At 36.9% G+C, this 14,493-nt stretch overlaps 1 protein-coding gene across 5 annotated transcripts in view; it reads right to left on the reverse strand.

Annotated features, from left to right (window-relative positions):
- ARL13B (ARF like GTPase 13B) overlaps positions 1–14,493 on the reverse strand; it is a 64,379-nt gene that overhangs the window by 41,009 nt on the left and 8,877 nt on the right. For 3 of the 5 annotated variants that reach the window (XM_072811792.1, XM_072811795.1, XM_072811793.1), the window contains 3 exons: positions 8,946–9,016; positions 5,585–5,834; positions 2,723–2,797 (listed from right to left, as the gene is read on the reverse strand). In XM_072811792.1, coding sequence (XP_072667893.1) covers positions 2,723–2,797; positions 5,585–5,834; positions 8,946–9,016 — 396 coding nt within the window. Of the gene's footprint in view, positions 1–2,722; positions 2,798–5,584; positions 5,835–8,945; positions 9,017–14,493 lie in introns of those variants that run through there. The other 2 variants (XM_072811796.1, XM_072811794.1) reach the window with 1 other exon arrangement.

Below are 14,493 nucleotides of genomic sequence, written 5' to 3' on the forward strand. Positions count from 1 at the left end.
CTTGGTAAAAGTGCATTTTCCTCAAATTTTTATGACAGTATTAGAGTAACCTGTAACCTTAATTAGCTTCTAAGCACTTATAATAAAGAATATGACTCAAAGAAAATTGTAGGGATCCCTGGGTGGCGCAGCGGTTTGGCGCCTGCCTTTGGCCCAGGGCGCGATCCTGGAGACCCGGGATCGAATCCCACATCGGGCTCCCGGTGCATGGAGCCTGCTTCTCCCTCTGCCTGTGTCTCTGCCTCTCTCCCTCTCTCTCTGTGACTATCATAAATTAAAAAAAAAAAAAAAAAAAAAAAAAAAAAAAAAAAAAAAAAAAAAAAGAAAATTGTAAACTAACATTTTCCTATAATACTATCTAGAAAAAAGTTGGCTCAAGTAGGCATATAAAGTCTGGAAACAAAAATCTTCTATTGGAAAAGTAATAATAAAACCCTGGTTATTGTTCCTCCTAATATGGAAACTCACTGTCATGGTTTCTAACCTTTTTGGTCATGAAATCCTTTAGGAATTTGATGAGCTAGGATCTGTTCCCACAGAAAAGTGCACATGCACTCAGGATTGTGTATGTGATCTCAGAGGGTCCTGGGAGGCCATCATAGAACAAAGACCTCTGCGTCAAAAAAATATTTTTTATTGAAATGTTCCTAACACCTAGTAAGATCATAACAGAGATACGGTTTTCTTCCCTGAATAAAACTCCTCTATATTTATTACTTTTGCTGCAAAGCATCTAATGTACAATGTTTGGCCAAGAGATAGGTCATATAGCTCCACAGGAAAACAGACAGTATGTAATGAGGAAGTGGCATCATTCCAAAAGTTCAAATGTGCTAACACAAGGAGAATTGTTATTGTCCTGGGAGGAAATTTTAGCCTCGGATCTCGAGTTATCCCAGTTTTAAGTATTAGAGGAGTTTTAACCATAAAAAAGGAAAGCTTCAGCTCAGTTTTTTCCAGAGGCATCAACAAATAGTGCCTTGTATTATTTATGAAAAACTTCTATGGGCTTAGTACTGGAAGGGGAGTGGGGGTAGGTAAAATAGGTACAAGGGATTAAGAGGTAAACTTCCAGCTGTAAAATAAGTCATGGGAAGGAAAAGAACAGCATAGACATAGAGTCAGTAATATCGTAATAACTGTATGGTGACAGATGGTAACTACACTTAACATGATGAGCATTTTGTAATATATGCATAATTGTTGAATCACTATGTTATGCACCTGAAACTAATAGTATATGTCAACTATATTTCAACTAAGCAAGAAATTAGGGATTATGTTGATTCCAGTGCTATTGATATAATTGCAAAAGTTGTTTTTCTATTGGAAAAGTCTTTATCTGTCCGGAGTAAATAATTTTGTTTTTTTTTTAATTAATTTATAAATTGTTAAAGCAATAGTATAGGAGGGTACATGAGGGCAGATAATATAATTCAAACCTTAATCAGAACATAAATTAATCCCTATTGTAGCTATGAGAGTAAAAGGAACACTTTCTAGGTAAATAAACAGGTTAACATGATTACAGAGCAGAAATCTGAATAACATCTCTTTAATTACTTGTACTTTTTTACTAAAATGGATTCTTACAATAGTAAGAATATAGTATGGTTCACGTAATTATAAGCTGAATACAAAAGGAGAATTACAAAATTTTCCAGCTACTTTTAGTATAGAAGAGACAGTTGACCACCAAGTCCAAAGTAGTAGAGTGACTTTCCAGGGTCATAAATTCACACCAACTTGCAGAATCCAGGTTCCAGACTCTCCATCTTCTCTCTAAACCATGATTTTTCAACTTTTCACCACTATTTCAGAGATTTTAATCAAAATATTACGCTCATTAAGTAGTAAATGCTATAGAACTGTAAAACAGAATTTCTGAGCTAATAAAACACAGAGGCCTAGTGATGTTCTATGATTCTGACCTTTCAAGAGAACCCTCAAGTCTGTGACGTAAAGTGAATTTGTTGTGTCTTCATTGTAGTGACACATGCTGTCAGGCTCGTGTGCAAGGACAAGACAGGCAGACCCAGAGATGGCCCAGGTCCTGCTGCTGTAGTCATCTAACTTCGTTGCCCATAGCATGAATGAATCCCAGTTCCATCAATCTGTAGTTTTGTGATTATAAACAATGTTCTAATTTTTAAGGTTTATTTCTGTTGAATGACTGAATCTTCTCAGAGGTTTTATACTGTTCACTGTTCATAATTAGAAGGTGGGAAGAAAAAGCTATCTAGATATATTTAAGATTTTACTTATTTAATTGAAAGAGAGTGAGCATGAGCAGGGGGAGGGGCAGGGGGAGAGGGAGCCTGAGCAGGGGGCCCAATACGGGGCTCAATCCAGGGACCCCAGGATCATGACCTGAGCGAAAGGCAGCCACTGAACTGACTGAGCCATCCAGGAGCCCCGAAAATTATCTAGGTATTGAAGTGAGTTGTGGGGTTTTGTGGATCCTAAATCAGCTAGTTAAGGCTCACACAGGGATGAAGAGAAGAAATTAGATGCTGTCATTGAATTTTGCCCATGATAGGTCCAGATGTTTGTGGGCTGGAAGGAAGCTGCTAAGTGCAACAAGGAGCACTGTAGCCTGCCTCCTAATTCAGGTACCCTCCATCGACATTTCCACAACACACTAGGCCCGAGCACTGAGCTTAGCAGGGTTCTGCCGGAGGCCCTTCCCACTTACTACCTAGTGCAGTATTCTTTGGCATACCTCTTATGTGCCAGGGCAGGATCAGTTACACAGAATTTCTCATCTGCATGGAGCAGTGAAGGCAACCTGAAGGGACTGGAAGCAGATGAACTGTAAAATGACTAAATGTGTACTCTAAAAGGAGCTCTCATACTCTTAATATATTCTTGAATTCTTTCACTTGTTAAAGCAGGTACCAGTTTTGTAAAACATCAGATTTCTTTGGTGAAATACCGAATTTTATAAATTTGAAAAACATCAAATAAAGAAAAAGGCTCCTAGTAGCAATGTAGAGGAGAGCTTGGAGGATGGGCAAGACTGCAGGGAGCCTGCTTAGGAGACTGCTGATACTAGGAACATAGGGGAGAAGTATAAATGGGACCAGAGAGAAGGAGAGACTCAAACAATATCAGGACAGTAACATAATAAGAGAAATTACTTGTAAATCAGAGAGAAATAGGTAAATAGGAGAATTTCCAAATATGAGTTTTGGATAGGTATTTAAGAGGGATTTAGAAACATAAAAAATAAGTGGGGTAGAAGGTCCCTGGCTGGTTCAGTCAGAAGAGCATGTGACTGTAGATCTCAGGGTCACAAGAGCTTATTTAAAAACCAACAAATAAATATATGTATATTTTAAAAAATAAAGATGGGATATGAAATTTTATATATTATATGCAACTGTATACATTACAAATTTTACAAAAATATGCAAAGGAAATTCATCAAAATGTTAGCAGTGGTTGGCTCTGCATGGTCGATCAACATTTTGGGATCCCTGGGTGGCGCAGCGGTTTGGCGCCTGCCTTTGGCCCAGGGCGCGATCCTGGAGACCCGGGATCGAATCCCACATCGGGCTCCCGGTGCATGGAGCCTGCTTCTCCCTCTGCCTGTGTCTCTGCCTCTCTCTCTCTCTCTGTGTGTGTGACTATCATAAATAAATAAAAATTAAAAAAAAAAAAAATTAAAAAAAAAAACATTTTTTAACTCACTCTTCCCCTATGTGTACTAAATTTATTAAAAATGTGCATTTTGTACATTTTGTAAATTTTCAAAGCACATTCATTTCAAAAGCAGTTTACCTTTATTAATAAAGATCTTCTGGTTGTAAAATTCCCCTAGAAAAAACTGGTCAAATGACAAACCATTCTATATCTCACAAGCATGAGAGCATCCATTATTAACTCTCATGTCTTTGCGAGATCTCACCATGAAATTATAATGGTGAAACAATCCCCTATAATGGTGAAAATTTTCAGAATTTTTTTCCTCACTATTCTAAAGATCTACTAGCTGAGGGAGGTGAGAGAACTGAAAGCAGGTCTCTTGATGACCATTATTTGATCACTTGGTGATCAACTAACTATAGTCAGTTACGAACTGCATGCTCCTGCCTCAGGGCTTTTCCACATACATCTGCATGACTGCCTCTCTCCCCTCAAGTGTCATCTCCTCAATAAGACTTACTATGATCATCCTAATTATGACATACCCGTCATAGCACCACTATAGGATCCTAGATCTTTTACCTGCATTTTTCAATATATTTATCACCTAATTTACCACATAACTATTTATTACATTTATGTGTGTATCACCCCCTAGAATGTTAAGCTTCTGAGGTCATACATGGATTTAAATTGTTTTTGTTCCCAAATGTATCCCCATCACCAGAACAATGCCTAGCACATAGTGGATGTGCAACAAATATTTGGGGAATTAACACATGCATGAATGAATAAATGAAAGAATAAATATTAGGTTAAAAAATGAACACACAATTACTTTACACATGAGCATCAGTCATCTCAATCTTTACCACTTTTTACTTTAGAAGTCACTAATTCTTTGCTTAAATGTGTAGAGACTATTTTAGCCTACGGGGTTCAACACAGTTCATTCTTCATATAAATATCTATTAAACTTTCCTTCAGATTCAATAAAGGTGAGAACTGATTACACAAATCAAATAACTTCATTAATTGGTGAATAATTAAGCCATATAACCTGTATAAATAAATGATGCCATGAAGTCTTACTTTGTCTAATCAGATCTTCCAAACTATTTTGTTTAAAAATATTTATTTACACTGAGGACCACTGAGAAACTCTGCTTAAAATTTCTTATTTACCCACATGATTAAGCTGGCTTTTTCTTTTTTTTTTAATCCTCAGAAATGAAACAAGCATGAGGACAAAGGGACAAGAAGGCAAGGGCACACATTCAGCTCACTCTGATTTTAAGAGCAATATAAAGGACTTTCCCTTTTCTATGTCTTAGAGTTACAGCACCATCTGGTGTTTACTATGCAGAAAGGCTGTGAGGGCAGGTGGTGTAAAAGTCCTTTGTCACTTTAAAAAAATGCTTAGGCAGCTAGACAAAATGATATAAGCATATGATTAAGTTGGTAGCAACGCAGATCACATAATCAATTTGGAAATATAGAAATACAAATTTAGAAATCAATGTGGCATTAGAAGAATAAGCCTTTTAAATAATTTCCAAACAAGAATACTCTTTAAGAAAGACAAGACAAAGGCAAAACATCAGTTATTAAGAGGGGAAAAAAAAGTGGAAAAACATTCTAGAACCTTGTTAATAGGCCATTTCAAAATGCAGAGTTTGATAAAAAGTAAATTATCAAATAAAATAGCTTATATTTGAATACCCAGAAGATCTAAGTCTAACTTTTATTCTTAATATACCTCAATTCCTAATCCTTATGGAGAACATAACAGGGCCTCACTATATTAATAATACCAGTTAATCACATTTTATTATATTAGGACGTGACAATTTTAGCTTATTTTGTAACTTAGGTAAATTTCTTTATTGGCTAATGCCACTGCTTCTGTGTTTACAATGACACCAGCATTACTTACACCAATATAGGCTTTCCCGATATCCTAGGATGTCTCAGCACTTCTGACATTGTCTCTTTTGTCTCTTCCATTCTCTCTTCATCACTGGAATCCACAACAAATATTACCCCATAGGCTTCAGCATAATAATTCTTCCAGATTCCCCGAATTCTTTTTCCACCTCCCAAGTCAAAGATGGTGACTTCAAACTTTCCTTGCCTAAGGTCGATTTTGGAAAATCCAACAGTAGGAGCTACATCTTCAGGATACTCTGTTTCAAATGATACAAAAGAAACAAACTTTAGACTTTAAATTAATAACATTAACTTCACAACTTAAATGACAAAAAAGTGTTTTTCATCATAATTTAGCCCTAAATGGAATGTTTATTATTTGCTTACACACTAACCTTTATATCTAAGTATACTGGTTTGGGAGAAGGGTGGATATTATAAAATATCCAACTAAACTTTATGCTCTAAGTAGATAAAAATTTCTGGTTTTTGTTTGTTTTGCACTGATATAACGCTAGCTCTCTACCACAGAACAAGTACTTAATAAATATCTGTAGAATGAATAAATAAATGAACTCTCCAAGTTACAAATACTAAAAATTTCAGCCCTTTATACCACCACCATCCCCAGGCATAGTACAACCTCTGTGATGTTATAAAGAAAAAGTGAGTATTTAAAGAATAGTTGAGAAGAACCAAAAAAATGGGAGAAGCTATGAGTAGACTCTCTTTTTTAATTACTGAATTAAAACTATAATTGGACTAAAGAAACTTTTCTGGGCAGCTTGCAAATATAGAGTAGATTTCATTAATTCTACAGGGACACGTTTTGGATGTTCTCATATGTTTAAAATTGAGTTTTTCTGGAAAGAAAGTACAAACAAGTTGAATGCTGCAGTTGGAGTAAACTATTTTTTAAAGTATTTTTTTTTAAAGATTTTATTTATTTATTCATGAGAGACACAGAGAGAGAGAGGCAGAGACACAGGCAGAGGGAGAAGCAGGGTCCATGCAGGGAGCCCGACGTGGGACTCGACCCCGGGTCTCCAGGATTACCCCCCTGGCTGCAGGTGGCACTAAACCGCTGTGCCACCAGGGCTGCCAGGAGTAAATTCTTTAGATCGTGAACGCAGACTGAAGAGAGTTCTGGAAAGAATGAGGAGCCAGGGAAGTTATTTCAGCAGACCAATATAAGTAAGGTGACTAAAGTAGTGCTTTATTAAGAAACATCTTTACAAAGTCTCTAGAACTGACTAGAAATGAGAGTGATGGCCACGTTTCAGACAGATATAAAAATAAAAAGAGAAGAATGGAAAGAGAGAACTCATGAAAGGTTAATAGAACCCGGTGACTCCATGGCTTTGAAGAACAGTTCAAACCTCATGCTTGTCTCTCTCATTCTTTCTTCATCACCAGAATCCACAACAAATAGTAGTCCATTGGACTTTGTTTACAGCTGCATGGGCAATACAATGGCCACAAAGTACATGAGGCTTTTTAAATTAAAATCAATTAAAATTAAACTATATTTCAGTTCTTCAGCTGTACTATCTACATTTAAAGTGCTCAAAGCCACAGGTGGCTAGTGGCCGACCCTACTATTAGAGAGAGCCAATATAGAACATTCCAGTCATTGCAGAAGGCTCTGTTTTAGGTGAGACACCTAACACTAGTGTAGGTGGACTTATCATTCCCACATTCAGCAAAACATTTGCTATTACAAAGAAAAATCTGAAAGGCATTTGCTGCTAGGCTTAGGTGTCACTGGGGAACAGATTTGCAAAGTACTACTCCCTTGCAGCAAATACCTTAGTGCAGTTTAAACAGCTCCCTAGAGAGCTAAAAAAAAAAAAAAAAGAAAAAAAAAAAAGAAAAAATTACATGTCATAATTTTCTAAGACCTTCATTATCTAGTAGAAAAGTTTAGAAGCAATTTAAGCAGCACAATATTCCCCAAACAGGATTACACCAGATATTCAAAAATATGGATCTAGTCCAGGCCAGAACTGGTTTCCACAGTTAAAATAGGCAGCAGTCTTTGAGTACATGAGAGTTACCCCCAGGAAATTATCGATGAAAATAAATCAACAATGCTGGAGTAGGGATAAGGGAGCTAGCTAACAGGTAGAGACACCTACTCAGAACAGGGCTTTGTTAGGCATTAGGATATAAAGATGAGTAAGATAGGGTTGCTGTCCTCACAGAACATTCAGTACAATAAAGGTAGATATATATTAATGGGAAATAACACAAGAACCTGTATTTCTATGAAAAAGAGGATAGTGTGAGGATGTTATAAATTGCATGTCTGTGTCCTGTGGCCATGTGCTCCCTGTCCTGGCAAAGTTCTTTTTTTTTTTTTTTTTTTTAAATATTTTATTTATTTATGACAGATACAGAGAGAGAGAGAGAGAGAGGCAGAGACACAGGCAGAGGGAGAAGCAGGCTCCATGCACCGGGAGCCCGATGTGGGATTCGATCCCGGGTCTCCAGGATCACGCCCTGGGCCAAAGGCAGGCGCCAAACCGCTGTGCCACCCAGGGATCCCTCCTGGCAAAGTTCTTATTTTGAAACCCTAATCCCCATCGTACTGGTATTTGGAGGGGGAGCCTTTGGGAGGTAATTAGCTTTGGGTGAGGTCATGAGGGTGGAGCTCCCATGATGGGATTAGTACACTTCTGGGAAGAGCCCCCAGAGCTTGTTTCCTGCCTCTGTACCACAGGAGGAGGCAGCAGGAAGACGGCTGCCCGCAAATCAGGAAGAGAGCCCTTATCAAGAACTCAACTGCACTACCACTCCAACTTCACACTTCCAACTTCCACAACTGTAGAAATAACTGTAGTTTCAGGCACCCAATCTATGATATTGGTATAGCAGCCCAAACTAAGACCAACGGCATTCAAGAGGAAAAAGGTAAAGAGGAGAGGGGAAAGTTATGATACACAAAGTCTTCAGAAAGGCCATGAAAGAAAAATGAAGAATTAAAAACTACATAATTAGGACAAAGAAGGGAGAAGAACATTCTGAGCAGGAGAGAGATGTAAGTACAGATAAAATAATGGCAACATTTCCAGGAAACAAGTCCGATTAGGTAATTTTTTCAAGGTTACATGTTTCAAATCCAGGTCAAGATGTTAAATGCCTTTCCTTGAAGACTTCAAGGATCCTCTGCATCTCTGCACTTATTTAAATCTGAAACATGTTAACAGGCTGGTACTATTAAGCTGGAGTCTATTCACCACATTAGCCATTAAGAATTTAAAAATTTAAAGTAATGGAGTGTACACCATCTATACCAAATGAATATGTAACAAAGCAACTTAAATAAATAACTCAGAATAATTTAATAATGAATATTTCCAGCTTACCTCCTTGGATTCCCTTTGCCGTTGCCGTTTTACCAGCATTATCAAGTCCCACCATCACAAGAGTCACCTTTCTTAAAATAATAAAAATTTAAAAATCACTTTCTGAATTAATATTGGGGAAAAGTAAAAGCAAATTCATTCATTCAAGCAACATTTACGAAGCATCTACTATGTATAAGACAATCTTCTAGACCCCAGGGAGTTCAATAGAATAGATTCCAAAAGCAAATTCTTGAGAAATACCTTTAAAGTATCATCCTTCTGTTCTATAAGCAAAAAAAAAAAAAAGGAAAAGAAGATTGTACAAGAGATAGTGCAAAAGGTCGAGAAAGAATAAAAGAGAAGGAGGAGAGAAGGATTCTAACATATGAGTTACTTATCATGACTAAAGACTTAATTTTTTGGTTAACTGAATTCTAAAGATTATCATGAATCTTTTTTCTTGTAAAATATTTAAGAAAACAATTATTGTTAGGTTCTAGGCACTACTGGTGTGCTCACTTGTTTTTAGATATGCAGCAAACACCTTACCAGGTATAAATCCAATATAATAACATGATTATTAACTCAAGTGGTAACATTCATATTTTGAAAGAGGGCTCTTACAATCACAAAGCTTAAAATATTTTTGATGATATAGCCAAATTTCACAGAATCAGAAAAAAAAATAGTCTAGTGCAATTTTACAGTTGAAGAAACATAAGCCCAGAGCTGTGAGACAATGAGTCGCTTAGAGCCAGAACCAGAACCTCAATCACTTGACTCCTAGAGACTTCTTAAACCTGGGATAGGTAAAAAGAACAAACCTATTACAGTGGTTCTTTTATCTTGGCAATATAGTCCACACTAGAGCTCATTTCTGTGTCAGGCTAACGTATCACATCATCTAAGAGCTAAGACCAGCCATTAACAAGAGAAGTTTGGGAACTAGGAACGCAGAGACAAAGCCACAGCATAACACAGCTGTTGCTTTAAAGCCACAGGGCCACATGCTCATGGGCTACAGTCAGGGTTTCAGCCAAGTCATTCTTCACTAACAATCATCCCAAAAAGGGATTAAAAAAAAAAAAAAAACAAAAACCCAAACACAGAACTTAGATGTTAAGAAGGGGTATTCTTACATCTCTCTAACCCTGATTCTTGGATCTGTTTGTTTTTGTTTCATTTTGTTTTATTACAGATGTATTCAAAGGATCCATATAACAAAAAGAAAGGACAGAGCTGAAGGTGTAAGGCAGTCCAGTTACAGATCATACACTGAGAAGAACAAACTCGGTCTTGCAAAAACCAAGTTGGTCATTTATTAAACAAATAGTTACTGGCCATCATCTCTGTACACTAGACACCAGTGTTCTAAGTACTTGAGATACACCTGTTTGTTAAAATAACTACTACAGCAAAAATAAGAACACAGAAATTCTTCCCCTAACTAAACTGACATGTTAGTGGCAGGAGGCAATAATAAAAAATATAAGAACTAAGTATGTTAAAAAAAAAAAAAAAAAAGAACAGAGTATAAAGCAGGCTAGAAAGAAGCAGGAGCAGGGATAGGAGCTGGGTTGCAGTTTTGCATAGGGTGATATGGGCAGGCCTCACGAGAAGCAAGGCCTTGAAGGAGCGAGTTAGTCATGCAAACATCTGGGTCAAGAGAGAACACCTAGGACAAAACCACTATGTGGGGGCATGCAAGAATGTTCTAGTATCAGCATGCAAGCCAGTGTGGTAAAATCCAGTGAGAATGGAGAGGAGAGGACAGGGAGTCAGAAACTGAGGAGAGACCAGATCATGTAGGGCCTTATAGGTGAGGACTTCAACTTTTGTGAATGAAGTTAGTTTACTCTCCATATTAACTTCCTTTGTTATCCAGGAACCAGTCCTCTAAATGTTCAACTGTCTCTACCCACATGGAGAATAAAGGGAAGTACAATCTAAGCTTGAATCAGTGTAAGAATAAAGTAAGCCACAATTAGCAGCCTCCCCATTTCCCATCCCTAGTCAGCAAGTGGGAGGTCAGTAGCAATGCCAAAGAGAACCATGACAGATTACGGACCTGAGGTAGTATGTGAAGTCTGGACACCTCTATGTACGTAGAAATTGTACCTGCATTATCAACTTTGGAAAACATGAGTTTACTTCTTAAGGAAAGCTGAACAGTATTTCGGAGTATAGCATCATTATTTTCTTTGAAGAATTCCTAACTACCAAATATCAAATAAGATATAAACACAGAGTAATTTCTTAAAATATAGTAAATGTCTATCCAAAAGAGATGGATAATGTAGCATTTATATAATATTTTAGGTAAGTTAAGTTACTAGATATACAATGAATTAGATTAAAATAAAATTAAAACTAATTCAATTGCCCTTTGAAAATTTATAATGCATTTCAAGATCTCTCATGCTCAAACATAACCATGAACCAAAATGATTACTATTAGAGAACAAAATGCCCACATTATGCTTATTTGCATCATTTACTCTATAAATATGTATTAAATACCTTTTATAACAGCAGCAAACATCCACAATCCCTAGCCCTTCTGTATCTGAGAGCAAGAAAAAAGGTGCTAGGTGAGTATGTATGACGACTGTTGCCATGGGGAAGCCCAGGCATCCCAAGAAGAGAGAGCAGACAACCACACCTGCTCTAGAAGTCAAGGGGGACCAGCTGCAACCAGGTCAGCAATTCCTAGGAATATCACGGAACTGATGCTTTCTCATGCCTTATAAGCCAAAGTGAAAAATCTCAAATATATTTTTTTAAGGAAAATGGCCCCTCATTCTCTATTACTCAGGTTGCCTCTTATGTTTTCTCTCCATTCTTGTCAAGACTTCAGGTAAAAAAAACAAAACAAAAAACCTTCCAAATAATTGCTATTACACATTTGAAACACTGTTCTTTAAAGCTTGCTACCAAGGATATTAGCTTTTTACTTTATTTACTTATACCTATTTTTAAATATTTTATTTATTTATTCATGAGAGACATAGAGAGAGAGGCAGAGACAGGCAGAGGGAGAAGTGGGCTCCATGCAGGGAGCCCAATATAGGACTCGATCCATGGATCCATGGACTCCCCAGGATCACGCCCTGGGCTTAAGGAGGCACTAAACTGCTGAGCCACCCAGATGTTCCAGCTTTTTACTTTAAAAGCTTTCCTTTTTTTAAAGTAAGGCTATGTTTAAAAAAAAAAAAAGTACTTCAAACATGAAAATAACACATTGAAAAATTATAATTATGCTGAGACTGGCACAAAATAAGTCTCTTTGGATTTCTTTTTTACTCTTGAAGGTAGTTGATTTTTTAGATTATGTCATATACTTGAAAACATGACTTGAATATTTGGGGTAATTAAAATCTTAATGAGTAAACATAACATTAGCAGTACAAATGAAAATCACCGCATGAATTACTGCAATGTCTGATAACAAAACATTAAATTAATACTTCGAATAGAATGGGTTTAAAAGGTTAACATTCACCTAACGCTCAAAATTCTATGCAACCGTTTAAAAAATGAAGATGTACAATCTGATACATGTCAAAACGTGCATGTCATTGCTGTCTGGTAAATTATCACCGATTAGGAACAGCTGGCTGTGCCTATGTGACAAAAGAAAGATGGAAGAACTCTGCCTTTTAACCTCATGATTATTAATCAAATACATTAACCCTTCAATTGAAAAATATATATATACAGTGTTCTTAAGTTTATAATGTCAGGAAAAGTTGATACTAGCAATAAAAACAATCATTTAGTCATTTGACCAGACAGTAATTGATAAAAGTGCATTAGGTATTATGGACACAAACATGCCTGAGACAGGGTTTTCTAGCTCAGAGAACTCACCTTCTAATGTAAGTGACTAAAACATAAACAAATATACTGTGACACTATGACCGCTGAGTATGCTCATCTATCTTTACGAGATATTAAAGTAATAGAGCAAGAGGACTTTACCCAACCTGGAGAGGCAATGCCTCAGCTAAGCTGTTAAAGTGGAGAAGTTTGCCAAGCAAGGGGAAGGTGAAAATAGAAGGTAGGAGTATGAAGAGATTCCAGACAGAGAACACGGCCTGCCACCAAGGAGAGGAGGACTGGCAGGGTGTGGAGGTACTAAAGCCAGGGGCTAAGAGTACACCTGAGTAGAGGGGACTTCAACCAAAGGAGAAGACGCTTGTTAAACTCATACATAATCACGACTCGACACAACTATGCATTGAGTCTAAAGGAAACCTGATGCACTGCTACTTGAGGAACTAGTATCAACAAAGAGTTAATAATGTGACCTTCCTAAAAGTTTACAGTGATACTTTTACTACAGTTAAAAGTAAGTCTTTAATTATATACCAAACTAGAAGGGGCTGAGATGGAAAAGGATTCTGTGGTATTTTAAGATGCACAGTATGCTTATACTAGTAATAAATATCAGGATGGTGTGTAATCTGATATACTGCCACAAGCTTGGTATTACACAGACCTGTATTTGCCACTTCCAAGCTATATGACCTAGGCCATATTATTTTACCAGTCAAATTACTTAGTAACAACATCCATCCTTTAGGGATGTGGTAAAATGAAATATGACAGTGCAAGTAAAGTGCTCAATGCTTGTGGCACAAAATAAGTGCTCAACCACTAGATATTCTTATTATAGCATACAATTCAAGACAGGGAGTCCATGACATGAGACCACAGAAACAGGCAGGAACCAGATTACAGAAGAGGATAAATGGGGTTCAGTTTTACACATGTTGACATCAGTACTCGCCCATCTCATTGAAGTATGAAGCCAAAAGGGAGATCTGTCCTGGGTTTATGAGACATACACCTGGTAATTAAAACTATGAGAACAGATGAAAGATTCCAGGGAGGGCATAGGAAGGAGAAGAGCCAGGGGCAGGGGAGCATGGAATCCTTAAAACTGTAGTCAGAAAGAAATGAGGAGACCAAAGAAACAGCAACATCGGGAATAGTTTCCAGAAGGGTTAAGAGATGAACAATATCAAATACTATAAAGTTCTGTAAAATAAAAATATCTTTTTGGTAATTATTTCAAATTAAGTAACTCAGAAGTAAATGCGCTCATCTTTTCCCAAACCCTGCCATAACCAATGCTTTGAATTTATACAGTAGGTCTTTATAGTCCAAAGCTACTTTACCCTATCATTTATATTCATACTGTCCCTGCACAGTTACCTAAGGTTACATGCTAATAAGAAGTTAGTCAACAGCAGCTTCTGTGGGACATTTAAACACAATGGTTTGTAAAAATAGTAATGATTATTTTATTTTTTTATTTTTTATTTTTGATTATTATTTTAAAAGGTAACTTGGACCATTTTGTCTAACCTGTCATTTACTCACATTTTTGTATATACACATCAGATTAGCCAAGAAGAATGGCTCATTTTCATCAGAGCATCTTGAAGTTCTCTCCCTCCCCAGATTTAGGTCTATTACCATCTTAATTTAGTTGGTGACCTAACAGATGGTAGGTACCTAATAACAGGTACACTAACCAAAGTCATGAATTGCATGCTGC

This window comes from Canis lupus, chromosome 35 (assembly GCF_048164855.1).
Source record: "Canis lupus baileyi chromosome 35, mCanLup2.hap1, whole genome shotgun sequence".
In the NCBI taxonomy this organism is placed as follows: Eukaryota; Metazoa; Chordata; class Mammalia; order Carnivora; family Canidae; genus Canis; species Canis lupus.